We start from the raw sequence: 25,991 nt of genomic DNA, 5'->3' as shown, positions 1-25,991 counted from the left end.
TTTAACCTTGCTGTGGGAACCAAAAAAACATCCATTTTCTTTTGTGTCTGCGGTCTTGCGGTCTCTTGAACACTGTTTTTATTTTGAGTTCTTGTTCAATGAAGAATATCGTCTATGAAGTTTTGGAATATAAACGTTCGCCAGGTTTTTACAATTTTGTCTCTGGAAATTGTAATACTGTTTACCAGTTTGGAACTATTATGGATTAGGTGAGATGTTGTGGTGCTAAATTCTTTATAGTTACAAGTACAAAGGAGAAAAAAGAGATTTGTGGAACTGTTACAAGGGATCTTCCACAATATCCTTCACATATAGGCACTGTATTGATTTATCAGCAAGCTAAAAACTTACAATGGCTAATTGTTGATTTTTTAAAACTCCCAATTTTCTCTTTTCGTAAAAAAATTGCTTCACGAAACGTTGTTAATCCTTCTGAATGAAGCATGAAAAGAACAGAGCCAAAGGAAAAAATAAACTGAAGTGGTGTTTGGTGGAACTGCGGCGTCGAATGCTCTATCTTGTTCATTCTATCTTTTTTGTCTTCTTTCTTTTCTTCTCTGGGTCATTTTCCAAAAGAGAGAATTTATAAAATGAATTCAGAAACTCGTTGTTCCATGTGTGTAATATCTTATTATATTTCCTATGTTAGCATTTTATCATTGCAGTTGGATGGATACACATTTCAATTTTTATTATATAAGACAGGATACACATCACATTCTCATGTTACTACGGATTGTCATGTGTCGTCCATGCCTGGTGCTACTTGTCCTTCAGTGCGGTGGTTGATTGTCTCTGCCTCTTCTCCACATAGAAAGCATGTTGAACACAGATGTATATTCCTTTTTGTTAAATTATCGTTAGCTAACACTGCATTGCTAGCTGGTAGCCAAGTAAAGCACGCTACTTTATAGGGGATTTTGACCTTCCAAATCAGTTTCCAAGGCCAACCAACAATCTGATTTTTTGATACATTGTATTCTCTGTAAGCTCCTTTGACAGTGTAAGTACCTCGGCTATTACTTGACCATAGTACACAGTCTTCAGATGTGGAAACTCCTTTCAACTGTTCCAAAGTGTGGTAGAATCCTGTTAGTTTAAAAAAAAAAAGTGTGGTAGAATCCTGTTGTTAATCTGTCAATCTTCCAGTCATTAAGTAACCTCCTGTAGCTCAATCTCCAACCTTGGTTTGTGCCATACCTTTCCAGTAGTTGAATTTTGTTGCTGATTCAAATTATAAATAAATGGGAATAGTTCCTTCAATGATCTTTGCCCTAACCATTTGTCTTCCGAGAAAGATATCCTCCCACCATTACCTACTTTACAGTAAGAGTTGTTCTTGAACTTTGGCCACAGATTCCTGATTGATTTCCATACGCTAACACCATAGGGGCTGACTACTGGCTTTGTCATCCAATTTCCCTCCATGCCATATTTCTGACTGATAACATTTTTCCAGAGGGACTGCTCATTTGCGACAATTAAATAGAACCTTGAAATTTGAATACAATTTGTAATTTGCAAGTTCTTTTGATTCTAAATTTGCAAATTACATTATACAATTTTGCATAAAAAATGAAATTGCATTCTTCTAAAAGTTACTCTCAACTTTTCAATATTTTCACTAGGTATTCTCGTTGGAATTGACAATTATCGTTCAGTGGCATCAATTCCCTCGTCGCTTCGGTGGATAGTATCTCATTATAAGATGCTTCGTCTTGGTCATTTTCTTCTAGGTGACCAAAGTTTCTTCTCTTCGTTCTATCCAATCTCTGAATAAGACGGAAATCTCTAAGCTGTCATCCGCCAATGAGTGTCTCCGAGCTGAAATTGTTGCGCTAAAAGTGATTTCTGAAGTTACAGATGATGCTTGAATAGTGAACACATCCTGAGCCATTCTAGAAAGAATTGAAAATTGTTTTTCGTGCTTCCTCTAGTATTTCAATAATCCCTTGTTAATTAGTGAAGAGTGTAACTGAGTACCTCTTTGCTTATTCAAGTTTTACAGGATTTTCCATGTGCCTCTTAACAACCCCATCCCGCCTTGGCATGGGCCAGTTTTAAATGCCAAGGGTTATTTGCAAATATTACAAATTGCTTTTTGTATTTCCTTTTCTTGGGTACAAAATTGCCATGCTTCTGATGTCTTTCTATGTGCCACTGGGACTTTAGTGGGAGGTATAGGAACTTCAGACTATGATTGAGTTTGAGTTGTAGCTGCTGGACTAATGGGTGTTTCATTTAATTCATCATCTTCTTCTTCATTCATATTGCCATAATCCCCATATCGTGCTTGTGGTGCTTTGTGATCTTGTTGCTCATTAGAATTAATATCATAAGAAAAATTGGTATTTCATCAACATGAGTGAAATTATCTATAGGACTAAGATTACTAGAACTGCCAACTTTTTCCTTATCCCTACTAACATTCCATAAACATTGTAGGAGCCATTATGATATTTGCAAATTAAAAACAATAATTTATAATTCAAATAATATAATAAAATTTAGTACGAGAATTAAGTGAAAAATAGAACGAGTGCTCCAAACGTCAAAATTTTTAACTAGAAACTGAAGTTGAAACTTGCTTCAGCTAGTTGCCAACTTTATCTCAAATAATTGGTAGCAATTTAATAGAAAATCACAATTTTAGAGAGAGCGGGAGAGATAGTAAGATTGGTGGAGAAAATGAAGAAGATTTGGGGGTATTTATAGTTAATAGTTAGGGCGAAGGTGTAACTTTATAAACTTGGGAGTTAAAAATAAAATTTGGGGTAGGGGTGCTTTGGGGGGTTGGGGCTCCAAAATGGCCTTTTAAGCCATTGCTAAAAATAACTGTTGAGAAATGACTGGAAATGGACAGCAACAACAACATACCCAATGAGTCCCACAATGTGGGGTCTGGGGAGGGTAGATTGTACGCAAACCTTACCCCTACCTTAGGTAGGGAGGCTGTTTCCGGGAAGACCTTCGGCTCAAGAAAAAGCATAGGAAAGGTTAGATACGGGTAAACAGTTCAAAGCAATTATGAAAATGAAAACAACGAAAGTGAATAAGCCATGCTAAACCATTCTGTGCAAACAGATACTCGCAGAAATCAAGGGACAAGAAACTAAAGATCAATGCAACTACTCACAAGAAAGGATAAACGCGACTACCTACTAGCCTTCTACCCTGATCTTAGTCCTCCATACCCTCTTATCTAAGGTCATGTCCTCGGTAAGCTGAAGATGCGCCCATGTCTTGTCTAATCACCTCTCCCCAATACTTCTTCGGCCTACCTTTACCTCTTCTGAAATCGTCCATAGCCAGCCTCTCGCACCTCCGCACTAGGGCATTTGTGTCTCTCTGCATCACATGCCCAAACCATCCTCGCTTCCCGCATCTTGTCCTCCACCGAGGCTACTCCTACCTTGTCTTGGATAACTTCATTCCTAATCCTATCGCTCCTAGTGTTCCTACACATCCATCGCAGCATTCTCATTTTCGCCACTTTCATCTTCTGAACGTGAGACTTCTTGACTGGCCAACGCTCCGCCCCATACAACATAGTCGGCCTAACCACCACTTTGTAGAACTTGCCTTTGAGTTTTGGTGGCACCTTCTTGTCGCACAACACTCCGGAGGCAAGCCTCCATTTCATCCACCCTGCACCAATACGGTGTGTGACGTCATCATCAATCTCCCCATTTCTAATAAACTCAAGATACTTGAAACTATCTATCTTCTGTATGACCTGGGTGCCAAGCTTCACTTTCACGTCAGCCTCATGCACTATATCGCTGAACTTGCACTCCAAGTGCTCTGTCTTGGTCCTACTCAACTTGAACCCTTTAGACTCTAGAGTTTTTTTTCCAAACCTCCAGCTTAGCGTTAACTCCGCTGCGAGTCTCGTCAATCAGGACTATGTCATCCGCGAATAACATACACCATGACACCTCACCTTGAATTTACCGCGTCAATCCATCCATCACCAAGGAAAATAAAAATGGGCTAAGAGCTGATCCCTGGTGCAACCCCATCATAACTAGGAAGTGCTCCGAGTCTCCTCCCATAGTCCGTACGTCTTGGCCCCATCATACATGTCCTTGATCGCCCTAATGTACGCCACAGATACACCTTTAGCCTCCCAGCATCTCCGTAGAACCTCTCTCGGCACTTTGTCGTATGCCTTTTCTAGGTCGATGAACACCATGTGTAAGTCCGTCTTCCTCTCCCTATACTGCTCCACCAGTCTCCGTACAAGATGAATAGGTTCTGTAGTAGAGCGCCCCGGCATGAATCCGAACTGGTTCTCTGAAATAGACACGTCTTTTCGCACCCTCATCTCCACCACCCTTTCCCACATAGTGTGGCTTAGCAGCTTGATCCCTCTGTAGTTGTTGCAACTTTGAATGTCGCCCTTGTTCTTGTACAATGGAATCATTGTAATGCATCGCCATTTTTCGGGCATCTTAGCCGTCTTAAAGATGACATTAAATAATTGAGTCAATCACTCCAGACCTGCCTTGCCTGCAGTCTTCCAAAATTCCCCAGAAATCTCGTCGGGTCCGGTCGCTTTTCCCTTACTCATCCTACGAACAGCACCCTTAACTTCCTCAATCTTTATACTCCTACAATATCCAAAATCACGACCTATCGGAGTACTCCAAATCTCCCAACACAATGTCTCTGTCCCCTTCATCGTTTAAGAGTGTGTGGAAGTATGACTGCCATCTCTGTCTAATGAGAGCGTCCTCCACCAGTACCCTGCCATCCTCGTCCTTGATGCACCTCACCTAATCCAAGTCACGCGCCCTCCTCTCCCTCGCCTTGGCTTAGTCGGTACAACTTCTTATCCCCGCCTTTGTCCTCTAGTTCTGCATGCAGGCATTCAAAAGCTACTGTTTTTGCCGCTGTAACCGCTAACTTTGCCTCCTTCCTCGCCATCTTATACAATTCCTTATTCGTCCGCTTCTCTTCATCATCCTTGCTATCTACCAACTTCGCATACGACCTTCTTTGCTTCTACCTTCTTTTGAACTTCTTCATTCCACCACCAGTTCCCTCGGTGCCGGCAACGACTACCCGTCGAGACCCCAACACCTCTCTAGCTGCTTCCCTAATGCAACTGGCCGTCTATCCCACATGTCAGTCACCTCCCCACTACTCTCCCAAGCTCCCATAGCCCTCAACTTACCCCCCATCTCCAGGGCACCCGTCATGGTCAAACTCCCCCATTTGATCCTAGGCTTGATATCCACGACCTTCTTTCTCTTCCTCATCTTGATCTCCAAGTCCATCACCAAGGGCTTATGCTGGGTCGTTAGGCTCTCACTCGGAATCACCTTGCAGTCTTTACAGAGACCTTTATCGCCCTTCCTAAGGAGTAAAAAGTCTATTTGCGTCTTAGCCACCGGACTACGTAAGGTTACCAAGTGCTCCTCCTTCTTCGGGGAACTCGAATTGGCTACCACCAGCCCAAAGGCTTTTGCGAAATCCAACAGTGCAACTCCTCTTCCGTTCCTGTCCCCGAAACCACAACCTCCATGCACATCGTCATATCCCCCCGAAATTGACCCGATGTGTCCATTGAAATCTCCTTCTATGAATAGCTTCTCAGTGGGCGGTATACCTCCCACCATCTCGTCCAAATCCTCCCAAAAACGTCTCTTCTCCTTCTCTCCCAAGCCCGTTTGAGGTGCGTAAGCACTAATAATGTGCAAAATAAACCCTCCAACGACCAGCTTAATCGTCATCATCCTATCATTGACCCTTTTAACCCCTACCACCTGGTCTCTTAAGGCACTATCTACTAAATTGCCTACCCCATTCCTATCCCTCGACCTACCTGAGAACCATAGCTTATACTCGTCCACATCTTTAGCCCTAGATCCTACCCATTTAGTCTCCTGGATACAAGCTATATTAATCCTCCTCTTCTTAAGAATCTTAACTGGTTCAATGGACTTCCCCGATAAAGCCCCAATATTCCAAGACCCTACTCGCAGACTAGAAACTCCCTTAACCCACCTACCCTCTCCAACCCTCACCCCCGTCCGAGAACATGACCCTAGTCTACCATCGTCTACCAAAGCCAGTAAAGCAAATATAAACTACTCAAATAGGCAAGAATCAATACTAAAACACAATTTAGCAATAATCTAGATGAAAGTCTAAATGCTACGACAAGAACAGTATAAGTAATGCAAGAATGTAAATTATCTACAAGGATAAAAAACAGAGAATTAAGAGATGCAACCGAAGGTACCAACTCCAGTTAGACAGAACCTGCTCACGCCAGTTCACTGTTCACCCCGAAATCACTGTTCTCGTCGGAAATACTGTTCACGCTGTAAACTCGAATCTGCCGGAACTGGATTCGCAGGCCCCAATAGGCGGAAAAAGGGGCAGGGAACACAAGAAAGAAGAAAGGAGAGAAGATAAAGCAGATAGGAGAAGAAGATTGGGGGGGGGGGGATATAGGGCTGTCACAAACCCTAGGAGAGAGACAACTTACCTGGAGCGGCCTCCGGGAGGTTGCTGGCTGGAGTTGGAGGGTGGGGGTGGGCGGGGGGTTGGGGGATGGGAAGTGGACCGTTGGGTTATCTTTTTAGGGGGAGAGAGAAAGAGAGAGAGAGAGAGAGAGAGAGAGAGAGCGCAAATTAGGCAATGTTTACAAGATTATAACTGGCTGCTACTCCTGAAATGGAAATCTTTGATACTAATTCAGGGGTGAGATAGATGGCGTCGCAAGACTAAATGAAGCAAAGAGGCATTTACAGGAAGCAATGGCACTTTAACTTTGGATGCTCAAATATTTACAGGAAATGGACAGTTGTTAAATTTTTTTCTTAAAAGAAAGGACTAGTGTGCCGGTCTTGGTCCGGCCGCTTAGGCCCCCCCTCTCCTAAGTTGTCCTAGGGCCGTATCGGTCCCGATAACAGGTCGGATCGGCACCGGTCCCAATAACTGGTCGGGTCGGTATCGGGCGGTCCGGTCCACTAGACAGGCATAGCTGAGTTACACGTGCGGGAAGGTGTTAGAGAATGCTACGCTTATCCTTCATTGATTGTCTAAGAGTTTTCGAAGGGGTTTAAATAGTCCCGACTACTCCACTCATTGCATTTAAGTTTGGGTTAGTTCTCAGATTCTTTCATAGTTATAAATATAGCATATCGTGTATTAGTTTTGTCTGGTTTGTGTTATCACTTTTGCCTATTTTAATCTCTTGTGTATTGAAGAATAATTAGTACCATGTTTTAGCTTCTGTAAACATTAAGTGTACATTTGGTTAGCATGCTAGTTATGCGGAGTTATAATGCGTTGTCTTTTATTGAATGAAGTAAGTAGAATATAATTAAAGGCATCGAGGGTATGCAAGAGTTACAAAACTGGAGAACATGTAGGGTGAAGAAGTACAAAAAAAAGAGCTTATAGAAATGCAGGGTAAGGCTAAGTACAATAGACCCTTGTGGTCCGGCCCTCCCTTGGACCCCATGCGTAGCGGGAGCTTAGTACACCGGGCTGCCTTTAAAAAAAATAGAATCAAGGAGTTGATAAATTCTAAAAAGAGGTCTAAATGATTTACCGGCGACGGTTAGCCCAACTAAGAAGGTTAACTTAACAAATATCCTTGGGAGAGCAAATTTGAGTTGAGACCCCATCAAGACATCTAGGGTTTCTTTTTGACCCTAAACACCAAATGATACAGACATGTACCATGATCCAGATTCTCTTGATGGTTTTTCAACTTTCCTAGAGCTCCTGCTTGCGTAGGCTTCTTTGACAGTGAATGGCATGGACTATTTTAGACCAAAAATAGCTGAGAACATAGTCAAAAATTTGTGGTGATTGGGCAGTTAAAAAAAAGGATGGTTATGCTTTCTGAGGCAGCCTTACACATGCTTTCGTCTATGAGATATTATAGGTTTGGCACATTGTGGTAAATCTTTTGACCCTAACTCCTTGTCTAGATTTATCAATATTTTCGTTGTTGCTGTTCGACCTTCACCTTCTTTTTGTTAGATTTTCTAATAGTTGTAGGAACCTATGTTGCTCGGACTCTTCACTTTCGGTGCCGTACCCATGTCTACATGGTGTGGGAGTGGGACCCGATCGAGTCAACCAATTTTGGGTACTTCGACCAAAATCGAGGTAGAAATTCCGGACAAATTCAATGATTTATGTAATCAAAACAAAAGCTATGGTGAAATTGAAGAAAATAGAATAACTTGTATATGGAATTCCTATGTCACTCCTTTTCCTTTTATCTCCCTTGATCAATATTTTCTCCCCAAGTTTTTCACATAATATCTCATAATTTAGGTTTTATAACTCTATTTTTAGAATTAATTTTTTTTTGGCTAAATCCCCGAACCCGTATCCGTACCCACGACTCTTAAAATTTAGATCATGACGAATTCAACCTCTAGATCCGTATTCGACACCCGCACCCGAGTCCAAGCAACATAGGTAGTAATGCTATCCATTTGGGTATTATTTTGCTGATGACAAACCTCTAGATTGGTGTTTATCTGTTATAAGAAGGACACCATTAAAGTAGGGTTTAGGGAATGGGGGGCGGATGTGATAGAGGTTAATAAGGGGGAGTTCATGCTAAGGGTGCGGTTCAAAAATATTGGCAGTGGGATGGAGTGGGGTTTTGGGGGCATTTATGGACCTGTGGGGGAGGGGTCAAATGAGTTTTTTGGGGAAGAATTAGGAGCTGGGTTCGGGAGGTGGAAAATTCCTTGGGTGTTAGGTGGGGATTTTAATACTATTAGATTGATGTTAGTTGGGGATTTTAATACTATTAGATTCCCAGAGGAGAGGATGGGGGTAGGGTGGTTTCAAAGGCTGTGGAGGATTTATCGGAGTTTATTGATAACCACTTTCTTATTGATTTGCCTTTGATAGGTGCCTCGTTTACTTGGTCCATGTAGGAGGATTCAACTTTTAGATCGAGACTAGACAGATTTCTTGTGTCTAGTTTTCAGGAGAAGTTGACACCTAATGTGATTCAGTTTCCTCTCCCACGATTGGTGTCAGACCCTTCTCCTGTCATGTTGGATGGTAGCAGAGTAAGACGAACGAGGTTTCCTTTTAGATTCGAGAACATGTGGCTACCAGAATCTGATTTTAGGGATAGAGTGGCCGGATGGTGGAGTGGTTATTTGTTGGAAGGGAGGCCTTCTTTTAGGCTTGCCAATAAGTTGAGAATGCTAAAAAATGACTTAAGAGAGTGGAACAAAGAGGTGTTTGGAGTTTGGTAGGGTAGAGGTGAATATGAGGGAGATTATAAATGAAGTGGGAGAGTTAGAGAGAGTAGAAAGGGGGGAGGGAGTTAGAAGAGAGGGAGAAGGAAAGGAAAGAGGGGTTGAACAGGGAATTAGTTGATCTGGCTTTGGCCTAAGAGACTAGTTGGAGACAAAAATCGAGGGCGTTGTGTTTAGAGCAGGGGGATTCCAATACTAAATTCTTCCATAGGATAGCAATTGCTAATAGGAGAAGGAACTTCATAGAATCAGTGGAGGTTAATAGGGTGGTGCATGTGGGGGAGGAGGAAGTAGAGGGGGCAATTGTAGATTTTTACAAGCACTTGTTTGAGGAGGAAGTAGATTGAAGGCCTAAGTTTGAGGGTTTAGGGTTTAATCATATTGTAGGGGAGGAGAGTGAGTGGCTAGAGAGGGCAATCGAGGAGGAGGTGAAAAAGGCGGTGGAGAGTTGTGCGGGTGACAAAGCTCTGACAAAGCTCCTTGCGCGTTGATGGTTTTTCTTTGTTTTTTTTTCAACATTGCTGGAATACAGTCAAATTTGATGTGATGGATACTATTGCTGAGTTTTAGGAAAGAGATGGATTCGAAAAAAGTTTGAATGCTTCATTTGTTGTCATTATCCCTAAGCGGGAGGGAGCCTCGTGCATGAAAGACTACAAACCTATTAGTTTAGTTGGAAGCATCTATAAGATCATCTCGAAGGTGCTTTCCATTAGACATAAGAAGGTGTTGCATGAGACTGTCTCCACTTCACAAAACGCTTTTGTGGCGGATAGATAGATTTTGGATGCAACTTTGGTAGCGAATGAAGTGGTGGATTCGAGAAGGAAGCAAGGTGTGCCAGGTGTACTATGCAAGCTTGATCTTGAAAAAGCCTATGATCATGTGAATTGGAGTTTCCTAGATTCCATCATGCTTTAGATGGGATTTGGGAATAAGTGGAGTAAATGGATCAAGTTTTGTATTTTCTCAGTAAGATACTCAGTGCTTGTGAATGGCAATCTATGCGGTTTTTTAGGAGTTCGAGGGTGTTGAGACAAGGGGATCCTCTATCTCCGATATTATCCTAGTTATGGAAGCCTTGAGCAGGATGATGGATAGAGCTGTCATGGGAGGTTTCTTGAGGGGCTTTAAAGCAACAGTTAGGGGTGTTGGGTCAGGATCAGTTTGTCACTTGTTGTTTGCGGATGATACCTTGGTTTTTTGTGATGCAGCTGTGAATCAACTGGATTATTTAGGCCAAGTGCTTACTTGGTTCCAGGTGGTGTTAGGTCTTAAAATCAACTTAAGGAAAGGTGAGATTATACCAGTTGGGAAGGTGGATGACATTGAGATACTTGCTCAGGTTCTGAATTATAGGGTTGGGACTCTCCCGACAACCTATCTTGGACTATCGCTAGGTGCTTTGGACGAGGATATTATAGTGTGGAGCCGGTTCTTCAAAGGGTTGAGAAGAGATTAGCAGGGTGGCAGAAAAGATATTTGCCCAAAGGCGGGAAAGAAGTGCTCATCAAGAGCACTTTATCGAGTATTCCCACTTATTTCATGTCTTTATTTCATGCTTCAGTTTGGATCACTCATACCAGTTGGGGAGGTGGATGACATTGAGATACTTGCTCATGTTCTGAATTGCAGGGTTGAGACTCTCCCGACAACCTATCTTGGACTATCGCTAGGTGCTTCGGACAAGGATATTATAGTGTGGAACCGGTTCTTCAGAGGGTTGAGAAGAGATTAGCAGGGTGGCAGAAAAGATATTTGCCCAAAGGCGGGAAAGAGGTGCTTATCAAGAGCACTTTATCGAGTATTCCCACTTATTTCATGTCTTTATTTCATGCTTCAGTTTGGATCACTCATAAATTGGAAAAACTTTAGAGGAATTTTCTTTGAGATGCGGTGGTTGGCGCAAAGAAGTTTCACTTGGTGTGGTGGAAGACTGTAACATCTCCCAAAAAAGGGGAGGTCTGGGAATTAAGGATTTGACGGTTTTTAACAAAGCTTTACTAGGTAAATGGCTTTGGAGATACGGGATGGAGGTACAAGCTTTTTGGAGAGGTGTGATAGTTGATAAATATGGAGAAATGGAAGGGGGATGGAGAACTAGAGATGTCAATATGCCTTTTTGGGTGTGGATTGTGGAGGAATATATTGAAGGGATGGGATGATTTTAGCGCAAATATCTCATTCAAGGTAGGAAATGGATGGAGAGTGAATTTTTAGGGTCATAAGTGGTGCGGGGATAACTTAATGAAAATTGATTTTCAGAGCTTGTTCAGAATATCTTGTCAAGGAGACTTGTTGGTCCAGCAACTTAGGGGGATACAAGGTGGAGAGAATTTTTGGGATTTGAGATTTAGAAAGGACTTCCACGATAGGGAGGTGATTGAGTTTCAAAGATTGTTGGCCCTTCTAGATAGGCAAGTCAATCCAGTTGATACCCTGATGCTTTGTGGTGGGGTTTGGGGAATTATGGAATTTTCTCTGTTAAATCTTTCTATGAGAGACTCTTGGTTAGGGAGGAGGATTCGTTTTCATGTGATGCAATATGGATGCCACAAGTACGTAGGAAGGTGTGTTTTTTCTCTTGGTGTTAGAGGGGTGATCTTGACCGCGGAAAATCTTAGGAAGCGGAAGGTTCTTTGTGTTAGCTGGTGTTACATGTGCAAGGAGACGGGCAAGGACGTGAATCATCTTCTTCTACATTGTGGTTTTACCATGAGGTTATGGTGGGATATGCTTCGGTGGTTGGAACTTCTTGGGCTATGCCAAGAACTGTGAAAGATTTGATGTTTTGTTGGACGAGAGGGAGAGGGAGAGGAAGAGGAAGAGGAGAAGACGTAAGGCATGTAATGTGGTTCCTCTTGCGATGATGTGGGTGGTTTGGAGAGAGAAATAGGAGAGCTTTAGACGGGGTAGAGTCGAGTTTTAGTTGGTTGAGGAGTTGCCTCCGGTCTCTTATTTTCTTTTGGTGCACCCATAAAATTCCTAGTTGTATAGAAGAATGGGTGGATTTTGTAGAGAATAATATTTTGTAGATTCTTTACCTTTTGGTATACCCCTTGTATACGGTCTGTTTTATGGCCATGATTATAAATGAAAATACCTTTACCTGATCAAAAATAAAAATAAAAATAAATATTGTGCTGATGCTGTAATCTCTAACTTTTTATTTAATTCATCTATACCTTTCTAAGTTGTTGGTTAGTAACTTCTGTTTTCTCTCTATCAGCTCCAGGCAGTACAAACCTCTTTCCATTGAGCGAATAAACCACGGTTCATGGTGATACTAGAAATTCTTGTTTACAAACTATCCTGAAGTTGATAAATTATATCCTAAATGGTTTTGGGTTAAGCTCATTGTTATTTTGATTGAGCTACTTATATATGCTATGATATTACTGAAATGTACAGCCTAGATATTAACTAATTTAAACAAAGAAGAAAAAAAGGTGCAAACTAAAGGATCTAGTAATTTCTTATGCTGTCCTGTAGAGGTGTCAAATGAGCGGGATCGGTCAATTTTGGGCAGGTCAAAATGGGTCAAGCTAATAAATGTGTCATAACCCAACCGGCCCAAAATCTACTCGTGTCAACATGGTTTGGGGGTCAAAAATGTGTAACATAACAGGTTATAAACCAACCCCCCACCCCACAACATGACCCAACTTTTTCTGTCCTTTTCTTTTACACCATTATCGCTCTGCAAGAATGTTGGGCTGTCCAGGCTGCAGAGCTCAAATTCTTTGCAGTTTCTGGTCAACTAGGTTAAGTTTCTTATTCGCAAGAGCTGGTAAGATAATCTAGAGTCATTCAGTTCGTAAATTATGTTGTAATTGATGATTATTCCATTGATAGTGGCTTGATATTCATATGATGAAGTTAGACCACAAATGTTTATTTCTTAACAAAGAAGAATGAGCCATATTTACAATAACAGATACTTTGAATCGAATGAAATTAAATTAGCTTTACCTGAATAGTTCTTGATAAATTAATCTGTTGAATTGGGAATATCTTGTTAAGTCATAATATCGGACGCCATTCTTTTTTATAATAGGTGAAATATTTTCAAATATTAAATGATTGGGTAAGAGAAAAATACGAAAGAGAATGGAACACAAGATATAAAATTAAAAGCAAAGGATAGATAAAGATAGAATAGAAGGTACAAGTTTACCTCTATGTTTCCTGCAACAGCAGTAATGAATAGGAAGAGCAAAACATAAGTGTCTGGTTGAGAAATCTGGAAGAGGAATGATATAACAGAAAATGACCCATTGGTTGGGTTGAATTTGAATCCGCCGGGTTACATTATGACCCAATCTATTCCACGGGTCATTTTGGGTCAACCCATTCTGACCTGCCAGATCTTTTATTAAAGCCTAACCCATTTTAGTTCGGATGGAGTGGGCGGGTTACACACTAATGGGTTAATTTTTGCCACCTCTACTGTCACTGTATATCTTTCTCCATCAGTATTTGGCATTTTGACTAACTATGTTACATGGAGGAAAATGTTGATATTCATAAGATGTATCATTTTTTCGTAGCTGTTATGATCTGTCTTGTCGATCATCTACTCTTGAACTTCTTAACTCACAGAGCTAATTGCAGGAGCTACGTGCATACCAAGCTGACGTTGCTACTGTCCTGCGCAATGGTAATTTGAGCTCTTCCTAGTTTTGAATTCTCTTATCAGTTGGTGAAAGTTTTTCTTTGTCATTAGTGTCTATGGATAGTCCTTTAAGCCTCTAACATGATTCTGATCTCGATATGAAATCTATACATCATCCTTGGATCCAGTACATAAAGGCATGGCATTGTGAAATTTCTTTTCCTGCTTCTAAACAAAACCTTGACAGCTTTTACATATCGCTTTCAGTCATTTCCTTTTTATTTCCTTACTTGATTAGCATTTTCAACATATCGTGCTTAACTATCATGTGAAATTGATCTGAAATTGATCTATCAGGTTGTTTCTCGATATTACCTGCAGCAGACCTTGTCCCTGGAGATATTGTAGAATTGAGTGGTATGTTGAGTCTTTTAGCTTTATCAATTGGAAAATTGAATAAGATTGTTGTTATATTGTTATACTCATCCTCTTATATTGTTATACTCATCCTCTTTTATTTTGCACTAAGATTTTCTTTGTGACCTTTCCATGAAATGTGAAGTTGGGTGTAAAATTCCAGCTGATATGAGAATGACCGAGATATTGAGCGATCACTTACGTGTTGATCAGGCAATTTTAACAGGTACACTTGGCCTTATAAATGATAATGTCTTTTAATTGCCTAACAGATTTATGAAATTTGGCCTTCCATTGCGAATTATTTTGTCGAGAATGCACGAAAAGACACGAGTTAAAGAATTCATAAATAATGTGAATGTAGTGAACTCTTTATAAGGTTGAGGTAAGGTCTGCGTACACCCTACCCTCCCCAGACCCCACCTGGTGGGATTATACTGGGCATGTTGTTGTAGTGAACTCTTTAGCACAAGGTAGGGTTTAGGTTTGCGTACACACTACCCTTGTGTCTTTGTTGTTGTTGTTGTAGTGAACTCTTTAGCATTTTGGGAGGCTAGAATTATGAACAATTTTTTCTTTTGAGAATGGTAGAGTGAATTATGAATAATTGTCTACTATGATGTTTCCAAATGTACCAGCAAAAAAGGACGATCAATGATAATTTCATCACAAACAACTTATAGTTTAGTGGAATACGTTTCTAAGACCTTATGCTACAAAATTGAGATTAAACTGATCAATGTTAAGAAATGGATCTTGGCTTGAAGGGAGGATGCCCCAGTCCATATAAGGAGACCAATGACCTCATCCCCAACCGAACTCAACACCCTCCTTCACGCCCAGGACTGGACATCTGGAGCGTGGACAATATAAGGCGGCGGCCCAACATCGGGTAAACAATTAATTTGGATGAGCCTGGCTCTAATATCATGATAAAGAAATGGATCTTGGGCCTAACTCAACCCCAAAAGCTAGGTCACGAGGAGAGGATTGTCGAAAGCCAAATAAGGAGACCAATGACCTCATTCCCAACCGATGTAGGAACTGAACAAAAATAAATCATTTAATGGTATTAACATTAACAAGCTTATTTCTTAAATCTTAAAGTGTATGGCTGTTAATACCAAATTAAAGGGAGTCATAACTAAAGTATGAAAGCTGTATGCACATTTTCTTGAAAGGTATCAGTTTGATAAGTTATCAATTATTAGGTGTCAGATATACTAATTATGGGACATGAAATTAGTTTTGCGATACTTTACTGATGATGGGTGGGTAGTGCTTTGGGATATTAATTACTATTGGAGTGCCAATATTTTATTATGCCATTTTTAAATCTTTTCTTGAAATATTCAGAGTTCGTAAAATGTTTCACTGATGAAATGAGATCGATTAGGAAGTAAAATTGAATAAGGTTTGCCAATCAGTGTACCTTTTTTATTGTTTGCTGCTTTTGATTGTGTATATAGAAGCTAATCAGAGATATTCATTGTAGTATCTTTAGTTCCTTTTCCTTTCTTTTGTTTTTCTTATGCTCATCTCCTTTTTGTTCTGGTGACAGGTGAGAGCTGTTCTGTGGAAAAAGAGCTTGATGCAACGACTGCTACAAATGCAGTATACCAGGATAAGACAAGTATCCTCTTTTCTGTAAGTTGTTATTAAAACCAATTCTGTGGAGTATACTATATAAAGGAAAGCTTGGAGCGTGAATTTTTCTTAAATGGTCCATCATGCTGTCAGTGACAATGTACTATGGGAGATGATAATACTGTTCGATTTAAAAATTTTAAAAATGGGAATCTGTGAGTGAACTTTGTATATGTGAGGAAACATTATTATTGAATTGTGTATCTATATTATTACATTGAGCCCTATTTATAGACACTACATCCCAATCCTTTTCCGTGTTGGATACTATATACAAATACTGTTCCTATTCCTATTCTAACACTCCCCCTCAAGCTGGTGCATACAAGTCATATGTACCTAGCTTGTTATAGATGTATCTAATACGAGGACCACTAAGTTACTTGGTGAAAATATCCACAAGCTCTCGACTTCCCAAATTTAGTAACAATATCTCCGAAGAGTATCTTTTCCCTGACAAAGTGACGGTTAATCTCAATGTGCTTAGTCCTCTCATGAAATACCAGATTTGATGCGATATGAAGGCCCCTTTGTTATCACACACAAGTTTCATTTGACTGATTTCTCCAAATTTTTGTTCTCTGAGTAATTGCTTAATCCAAACTAACTCACAAGTTGCTATAGACATTGCTCGATATTCTGATTCAGCACTAGATCGAGCAACGACACTCTGTTTCTTACTCTTCCAGACCTCCTATTTTTTTGAAACTGGTAACTGTATTGTATTCCATATGAGCAAAACAGTACATAGGTTGTACTGAAACCATATCTACAAAAGTACTCCAAGACTACTATTCTAATTCTATATTGAATCTAATACATCAATAATGTACATAGTATCATCTGAGTAAGCCTGATTACATCAAAAACAAAGCAATAAAATACAATTCAACTTGACCTTCTGCACTTCATTCTCTATACTCTCAAAACATCTGGAGTTTCTCTCCTTCCATATTGCCCAGCGCAGGGACAATTCTCCATCTGTTTCTGTTCTTTGCCTATAATCCTGCCTCTTCCCAACTCTTTAGAGCCTCTGAAACCTTGCCAGGCATGGTTCAGGCTATACCTTTGAGATTTAAAAATATTCTCCAAAGCTGTTGCGTAAACTTACAGTGTAGAAACAGATGGGTAACTGTCTCTGCCGTTTCTCCACAGAGGAAACATCTAGGGCATAAAATTATCCCCCTTTTCATCAAATTATCCTTTGTAAGAACTGTCTTTAGCTAAAAGCCACACAAAGCAGCAAACTTTATGTGGGATTTTGGGTCTCCAAATGTGTTTCCAGGGCCAGTTGGTAATCAGTTTATCAGAGGGTGATCATGCATAATAAGAATATCAAGCAATGGCTATAGCCTATTAACACACAATATTCGGATGTAGAACGTCTATCAGAGGGTGATCCTGCATAATAAGCATCTGTATATCCAACGATCTGCTCATGGCCCCGATCTTCGGAAAGCAGTCCTTTACCTGGAGCTGTAATATATCGCAGAATGCGGAGAACTGCATCACAATGACTATCAAAGGGAGAATCCATAAACTGACTTACAACACTCACAGGAAACGAAATGTCAGGTCTAGTCACTGTGAGATAATTCAACTTACCAACCAGCCGCCTATATCTTCCAGGATCACTGAGTGGCTCCCCCTGTCCTGGCATGAGTTTAGCATTCTGATCCGTAGGAGTGTCAATGGGTCTACATCCCATCATTCCTGTCTCCTCAAGAATGTCTAAGGTATCCTTGCGTTGCGAAATAACAATACTTGACGTGGATTGGGCAACCTCAATACCTAGAAAATACTTCAGTCTGCCAAGATCTTTAGTTTGGAAATGCTGAAAGAGATGTTGCTTTAAATTAGTGATACCATCCTGATCATTGCGATATCGTTAGCATAAACCACCAAATAAATATTCAAATCTGGATGCAAATTACCATTTTCCAAAAAAAGAATAAATATTCAAATCTGGAGCAGAATGTTGATAAAACACAGAATGATCTGCTTCACTGAGAGTCATGCCGAACTCCTGAATTACTGTGCTGAATTTACCACCAAACCAGGCTCGAGGAGACTGTTTCTAAAGCTGTAATATTTGTTATAAAACATGGAAGTTTAATTCTGGACGATAGACTGTTTCATTGGAAAAGAAAAGATATGGATGATAGATTGAAAATTGATCAGTTAACCCTTAGTCCCTCACAAAGAGCTACTATTTGGGATAAAAATAGAGTTAATAACCAATAATAGGTTTCATCTTTTAGCACCTGCAGAACTGAATGACTAATTATCTTCTGGTTATAATTTCAAAGACATTTATTTTGTAAAATATGTAGTACCTCTTGCTTTCTTCCGAAAGTTGTTTTCAGTTTGTTATTTTTTTTCATGGCTAAACAGTCTTCAAACATGGTAATGAGTTAATTTTCTGTTTCGATGGCCAGGGCACTACAGTGGTCGCTGGAAGGGCAAGAGCTGTTGTTACTGGGGTTGGATCTAATACTGCAATGGGCAGTATACGTGATTCTATGTTAATGACTGAAGATGTGAGCTTTATATGTTGACCCATGAGAAAATGACATAAATGGCCCCTTAACTATGAGGGTAGGTTCAAAATAGTCCGTTAACTATGCACTTAACAGTTTGGTCCTTTAAGTTTGCCACAAGTTAACAAAAATCGTCTCTTAACTATGAGGATAGGTTAAAAATAGTCCCTTAAGTATGCACTTAACAGTTTTGGTACTTTAAGTGTGCCAAAAGTTAATACTTTTAGCCTCCGACAAATATTCATCGAACTCTATATGTTGGATTTGACGAGAACTATGAAAAAAAAGGGGAAATTAGTGAGAACTCACATTCAAACGTACACATTACTAAAGAAAAGGCCAAATACATCGGGACAAAACCCACGGTCGTCCGTCGGTTATAGGGAAAAACCGACAGACTTGATAATGTAAGAAAATAGTGTCTCGGAACACAAAAACCGATGGACTCCCTCGGCTAAAATCGAGGCAGTCCATCGGCTAAGTAAAATAAACTAGACTTTAGAAATAGCAGAACTTACAAAAATTTTCACTACTAAAAATAAGCGAAAAACCGATGGACGAAAACGAACGGATAAAATCGAGGAACCCTATCAGAAAGCCAATGATTATTTTTGTAATTTTAATTTTGTTTACGAAAACAGAAAAAATGCGCGGAAACTATTTTTTAAAAAATTTTAAAATCACTACAATGGAAATATTTATTTTTATACCAGGTTTTCAATAAAAGTCTAGTCTAGTGAATTTTTCCTAGCCGATGAACTCCCTCAGTTTTAACTGATAGAGTCCCTCGTTTTTTTTGTGTGTCCGAGACACTATTTCCTGACATTATCAAGTTTGTTGGTTTTTTCTTGGTTTTGCACTATCAGACGGACGCCCATCGGTTTTGTCCCGAGGTATTTGGCCCTTTATTTAGTAGTGTGTACCTCTAAATATGAGTTCTTGCTAATTTCATAGTTTCTGTAAAATCTAACAAATAAAGTTCAATGAATATTAGGTAAAAATCATTTTAGTCCTCCAACTTTACTTTAAAAATCAAAGACCTCCCCTAACATTGAACAATCGACATTTTCATCCTCGTATCTCAACTTCTCCAGCCATTGATCGGTAGCTTTATATTATTTGACTAATCATGAAACAGGTAAAAGGGAACTTCACTTATATTTTTTTATTAATTAGCGAGTACCCTAATTAATAATATATAAATTTTCACAGTTTCCTCCGTCAATTAATTCTAACGCTTGTGCCGTCTTCAATTTTTCTCCATAGCCAGAGCAGTTCTTCATATTTTCAGAGAACCTTTCACTGCTTAGGTTATAGAGAAAAATTGAAGACGGCAGAAAGTGTTAGAATTAATTAACGCAGGAAACTATGGAAAATTAATATATTATTAATTAGGGTACTAACTAATTAATTAAAAACATAAGTGAAATTCCCTTTTACCCCTTTGATGACAGTCAAATAATATAAAGCCACTGGTCAAAGTTACCAGTTTCAAAAAAAAAAAAAAATATAAAGCTACTGGTCAATGTACGGAAGTTGAGATAAGGGGATGAAAATGTCGATTGTTCAATGTTGCGGGAGGTCTTTGATTTTTAAAGTAAAGTTGGAGGACTAAAGTTATTTTTACCCATGAATATTTTGCCGAAGGCTAAAAGTGTTTTAACTTTTGGCGAACTTAAAGCACCAAAACTGTTAAGTGCAGACTTAAGGGACTATTTTTAACCTACCCTCATAGTTAAGGGACCATATTGACAAACTTAAAGGACCAAAACTCTTAATTGAATAGTTAAGGGACTATTTTGAACCTACCCTCATAGTTAAGGGACCATTTATGTCGTTTTCTCGTTGACCCATAAACAAAGCCCTTTGTTTCGGTGTACTAGTGATTTGCTATTTTGTTGGTGCAGGAGGTGACACCATTGAAGAAAAAGTTGGATGAATTTGGTACTTTTTTGGCGAAGGTGTGTACATTTTTTTCCTTCTCCAATTACAATTTCTGAGATTATTTTGTTATTCCTAGATTTCACCTTGACCCAAAAAACTGTAGATTGAATTCCTCTCCCCATCCTCAGACCCCTAACTCATTTTTTTTTTTTACATTTTATGTACTCCGAGGAGTTTGAAATAGAAGCCTTCATCCCTGTTGTGTGCCGTGCATAATTGATACTAGGATTTACTTTGTTAGTTTTAGGATATTATATAAGCTGGGATGATGATTTGTTTTGCTAATACTGCTATGTGACAAATTAATCAAGATCACATCGGCATTTTGAATATATACCCTAACTTTTTTTTTGAAATCGGTAACTGTATCTATATTTCTTCTGAGCAAAACAGTACATGGGTTGTACTGAAACCATATTTACATAAGAACTCCATTGCTCTACTGCCTGTTCCTATATTGAATCTAAAACATCAATGATGGAAACAGTCTCATTTGAGTAAACCTGATTACACCAAAAGCATAAGATCAAAAGACAATTCAGCTTGATCTTTTGCATACTATTCTCTACATTCTCAAAACATCTAGAATTCCTCTCCTTCCAAATAGTCCACCAAATACTTGCTGGGACAATTCTCCATCTACCTCTGTTCTTTGCCTGCAAACCTGCTTCCTCCCAACTCTGAAGTGCTTCTTTAATCTTTCCAGGCATAGTCCATGAAATGCCTTTGAGATTTAAGAATAGTCTCCAAAGCTGTCCTGTAATCTTGTAGTGTAGAAATAGATGGTTAACTGTCTCTGCATCTTCACCACAAAAGAAACATCTGGAACATAAGGCATCCCCCTTCTCATCAGATTGTCTTGTGTCAGTACTGCTTCCTTAGCCAACAGCCATACAAAGCAAGCAACTTTGTGTGGGATTTTTGTTTTCCAGATTTGTTTCCAGGGCCAATTGTGTAGTTGTAGATTGGACTGATTCATTCTTCGGTAAGCTAAACTCACCTTGAAAGATCCCCTGCTACTATTCTGCCACCATAACACATCTTTACCTGCTTCCAATCCACTAAATTGTTCTATTGTGCTGAAAAATTCAGCCACTTGTGGAATTTCCCAATCATTTAGTTGTCTTCTGAAAATTAAACTCCATCCTTGAGGTGTCCAAAGTTCTGCTATAGTCCTCTGCTGATGTAGGACTAGATTATGAATGTCTGGAAAGAGTACTCACATGTTGCCTGCTTCATGCCAATCATCTTTCCAGAAGTCAGTCTTCTCCCCATTGCACACTTTAATTTTAGTTTCAAGCTTGAATTCATCCCATAAAACTTTGATGGACCTCCACATGCTTACACCATATGGTGTAGTAACAGTATTTGTCATCCAATTATACTCCTCATACTTAGCTCTAATGACATTCCCCCATAAAAGTTGATTTTCATTGTTGTACTTCCATAGCCATTTCATTCTAAGGGCCTTGCTATGTATCTCCAGGTTCTTGATTCCCAGTCCCCCATATCTCTTTTTGATTTCCATTTTACCAAGTGGTATTCTTTATTCCCCTGCCATAGGAAATTCCTTCTGATGCTATCCAACCTCTTGATAATCCCCGCTGGAATTGGGAACAGAGACATCATGTATGTTGGAAGGACATCAAGGACAGAGTTAGTCTTGGTGCGTGCGTGTAAGCTGGCCCGAACACTACAGTTATCAAAAAAAAAAAAAAAATGTACAGGAAAAAAAAAGGAAGTGTGAGCGGAGGTTGAGCAGATTGAAGGAATTGTACTTGTATAGAGGGTGTAAAATCACACTACTGAAATCAACCCTCTTTAGTATAGTCATCTACTATATACCTTTGTTTTGTATCTCAACTGCAGTGGGAGAGAAAATGCAGAAGATGATGAAGTAAATGTATTCGTAGGTATCCATTTTTTAATCAGAGTTTTCTGGGAAATGACTACAGATATTCTCTTGCTAAGTCCTTGTTACGAAATGACTATTACTAGGAAAGAATTGTTTGAACTAAGTAGCAAATTATGTCAAAAGGATTTACCTTTTCGACAGAGACTATAGTTAGAAGACTTGCAAAAGCTTAACTTCAACACCATTTTTTTCATTTAATATTGTGATGATTCTAAAAGCTATTTATTCCAAGTAATAGAGATAGTCAATTTAAGCTCCTTTAAAAAACATAAAAAACTTAAGCTCCTTGAGAAGGAAGAGGGATGAAGGAGGGGAAAGCATAATAAAAGGAAGAAGCGCGATTGAATAATCTAGGGAATCTACAATAGTTCTTTAAGGAAGTGAATGTGCCCGATTTGTCTCATTCCATGATATCTTGTCCAAGAAACATGGACATGCTGTATTGCTAAATGGGGTAAAGTGAAACATATAACTAGGAATGATAGTTATTATATATCTAATAGTTCTTGAAATTTCATTGACCACCTAATGCTACCTAGAAACTTATTAGTTCATGAACAGTTCTCCTCAATCTTTGATTTGTTATTTGCTTCTGAAGTTATTCTTTCGTTCTTTTAGATCATTGCAGGTATATGTGTGCTAGTTTGGGTGGTAAACATTGGGCATTTTAGTGATCCTGCCCATGGTGGCTTCTTGCGAGGTGCAATACATTACTTTAAGGTATAGGATTCTCATCAAAAGTATTTCTAATCAGTTTTGCCTGGATTTTGCAAGTTCACAAGTGGGGTTTTAATATTGAAGTACTGCTTCAATGAAGTTTTAAGTGTCTGATAATAGACCTTACCCTCCTTATTTATTTGTCCTGAGCACTTTAATGACTTTAATTTTTTTGATATGACTGATTTTGTTTCAATGTTAGGTATTGTACCTGACAGACTTTATTTTTATTCATTATTATTGTACATGTACCAGAATCTTGGCATATTTAATCTTTGTATGGATTAATGTACTTATCCTGCGAGGGAGCTCTGTTTTCAAAGCCGTTTGGGCGATCCTTTGGGAGAGGTAGGCTAATAATGCATTGAGGCGGACTTGGTTTTTGTGTGGGTTGGGGGGGGGGGGGGGGGCAAGTATCGTGGTGTTTTGTAAGTCCCAACCTTCCGCTTGTTCACCTAAAAGGCATAATCCAACCTTCTGGGCATTCATTTCGGGCATACGCCCAGAGAACTTTCCCAAATTAGAGCCAAAAATGCTTATTAAGTCCTTTTCTGTGCGAAGTTAGCTCATTGCAAATTCTCAAAGTAAAGGAGCTCTCAAAAGTCTTTTATTTGTTAGCCCTAATTTCATAGTCTGTTCTCTTTGTCGTTTATGTAGTAACCAAACACTCTTCAGCTCTTTGTTTGCATAATGCAAATTGCAAAGCAGGAGTCTTGTACTTCAATGTTTGCTTTACTTCCATGCTTCTCATTTGACTTCATGCTTCATTTTCTTCAAGTTTTCTCTCTTATTATTCTTTTCAAGTAAGTTTTTGGTTTTGGAGCTTCTTTTGGTATCACTCTTTTTTTAGAAGCTGTTTAGAGACTTTATTTAAAAATATGTTCTTTTTGCATTATCATAAGTTTTATGATTTGTTTTCTGGTTTTAGGTTTTCAAACAATAAATTAATATTATTGTCATTTATATTCTTTGAATGGTTAGGAACTATCATTTTTACAATTTCTAGATATGTTCCATCACCTCCGTGCTGTAGGTGTAATGCATTTGTCTTTCACTTCTTCAAGTATGTACAAGTAATGTTTGTGAACATTTTAGCATGTTTATATACTTATATTCATTTTCTCATTAATTTTCTTCAATTTTCAATGTAATTTTCCTTTATTTTTGTGATTTATATTCTTATTCTATTAAATTATAGAATAATGAAACCTTAACATCCGTGGGGCTCATGCTCAAGGCTTCGGGGCTTACGCCCGCACCTTTTAAGACACTGCTTTGAGGACACTTTTTTTTTTTGGGAGAATGGTAACCGTTAATCTATATATCCACAGGTATACTAATCCAAATGTGTAGTCCCCCTTCAAAAAGTTACATCTTGCAGCTTGCTCCTTACATGATCTTCCTTTTACAGTAAGTCCAAAACATCAAAAATGTTTTCTGTTTATACTAAAACTACTTGTTTACACCAAAAGTAATAAAGACAAAAACAATTCATCTTGAACTTCTGTAGACAATATTGTTTGCTCTCAAAGCACCTCTGATTCCTTTCATTCCACACAGTCCACCATATGCTCTCAAATCTTCCATCTCTCCTCCTTCGTTGTTGCATTTCCATCCCTATTCCAGCTGTTTAGAACTCCTTTAATGCTCCCAGGTTTCACCCACTTGATCTTCCTCAGGCTGATGAACATCTTCCATAGCTAGCTGTTCTGTCCATTTCAAGTGTAAAAAGAGATGGTTGAGTGTCTCATTTTGTTCACCACATGAGAAACACCTTGAGCATAGGTGGAAACCTCTTTTGTTCAAGTTGTCATAGAGTCAGCACTGCTTCCTTTGCCAAAAGCCAGTTGAAACAGTTCACTTTGTATGGAACTTTTGTCCTCTAGATCATCTTCCAGGGCCAATCATCCTCCTGCATAGTTGATGTGTTCAAATCCTTATAAGCTGAATTAACTGAGAAAATTCCTTTGTTGTCCTTCTGCCACTCTATTATGTCTCTTTCTCCTGACGAGTTATTGAAAGTAGCCATTGTATTATGAAATGCTGCTATACTCTCTATCTCCCAATCATTCAAGATTCTTCTTAGGTTCAAGTTCCATCCCTGTCCAGTCCATGCTCAGCAACAGTAGCTTGTTGCAATTGACAAAGTACAAATATTTCAGGGTACAACTGCTTCAAGGTTGTACTATCAATCCACTGCTGTACTTCAAGGTCGCACTATCAATCCACTTATCATTCCAAAATGAAACCTTTAAACCATTCCCAACCTTACATCTGATCCTTGCTAGCAAAATAGGCCACAAGTTCCTGATTGCTCTCCACACAGTATAACTGTATGGTATAGTTACCATGTTTGTTATCCAGTTATCTTCCATTCCATATCTAGCATTGATGACATAATTCCACAGCTTATCTTCTGTAGAAAATTTCCATAACCATTTCATCATTAGGCTTTGATTCTGGATCTTCATGTCTGTAATACCCACTCCTCCTGCTTTCTTGCTAATTGTCAATTCTTCCCACTTGACTAGATGTATCTTTTTCTTGTCTTCAGTGCCTTGCCAGATAAAATTCCTTGTAAGATCGTCAATCCTTTTGATCACATTGACTGGTGCCGGAATGATGGACATCATGTAAGATGGTACTGTTGCCCATAGTCAGTCTGCCCCCAAGAGAAAGGTACTGACTTTTCCAGTTAGACAGTCTTTTCTCACATTTCTCTGAAACACCATTCCATATCCCTTTGTACTTGCTTTTAGCTCCCGAAGGCATCCCTAACTATATGGTTGGGAGCTCCCCCACTTTGCCTCCAAGCTTCTCAGCCAGTCTCTCCAGTTTTGTCACCTCATTTATAGGATAAATGAAAGTTCTCCCCCAATTGATATGTAGTCCAGAGACTGCTTCAAAAATGATGAAAATAACCCTTAGCATTAGAATGT

At 39.2% G+C, this 25,991-nt stretch overlaps 1 protein-coding gene across 7 annotated transcripts in view; it reads left to right on the top strand.

The window, feature by feature from the left end:
- The window catches only part of LOC132608892 (calcium-transporting ATPase 3, endoplasmic reticulum-type), a 93,298-nt gene that overhangs the window by 7,307 nt on the left and 60,000 nt on the right, over positions 1 to 25,991 (top strand). For 6 of the 7 annotated variants that reach the window (XR_009570594.1, XM_060322670.1, XM_060322671.1 and 3 more), the window contains 7 exons: positions 13,872 to 13,917; positions 14,230 to 14,289; positions 14,435 to 14,515; positions 15,851 to 15,936; positions 18,375 to 18,476; positions 20,384 to 20,437; positions 22,954 to 23,055. Coding sequence is in view for 6 of the 7 variants with exons in the window: in XM_060322670.1 (XP_060178653.1) it covers positions 13,872 to 13,917; positions 14,230 to 14,289; positions 14,435 to 14,515; positions 15,851 to 15,936; positions 18,375 to 18,476; positions 20,384 to 20,437; positions 22,954 to 23,055 (531 nt within the window). In the remaining variant the exon portion in view is untranslated. Of the gene's footprint in view, positions 1 to 6,599; positions 8,137 to 13,871; positions 13,918 to 14,229; positions 14,290 to 14,434; positions 14,516 to 15,850; positions 15,937 to 18,374; positions 18,477 to 20,383; positions 20,438 to 22,953; positions 23,056 to 25,991 lie in introns of those variants that run through there. The other variant, XM_060322672.1, reaches the window with a different exon arrangement.

Source organism: Lycium barbarum, chromosome 9, assembly GCF_019175385.1.
Source record: "Lycium barbarum isolate Lr01 chromosome 9, ASM1917538v2, whole genome shotgun sequence".
Taxonomy (NCBI): domain Eukaryota; kingdom Viridiplantae; phylum Streptophyta; class Magnoliopsida; order Solanales; family Solanaceae; genus Lycium; species Lycium barbarum.
The sequence above is the reverse complement of the archived record's forward strand: the minus strand, read 5'-3'. Positions and strand labels throughout refer to the sequence as shown.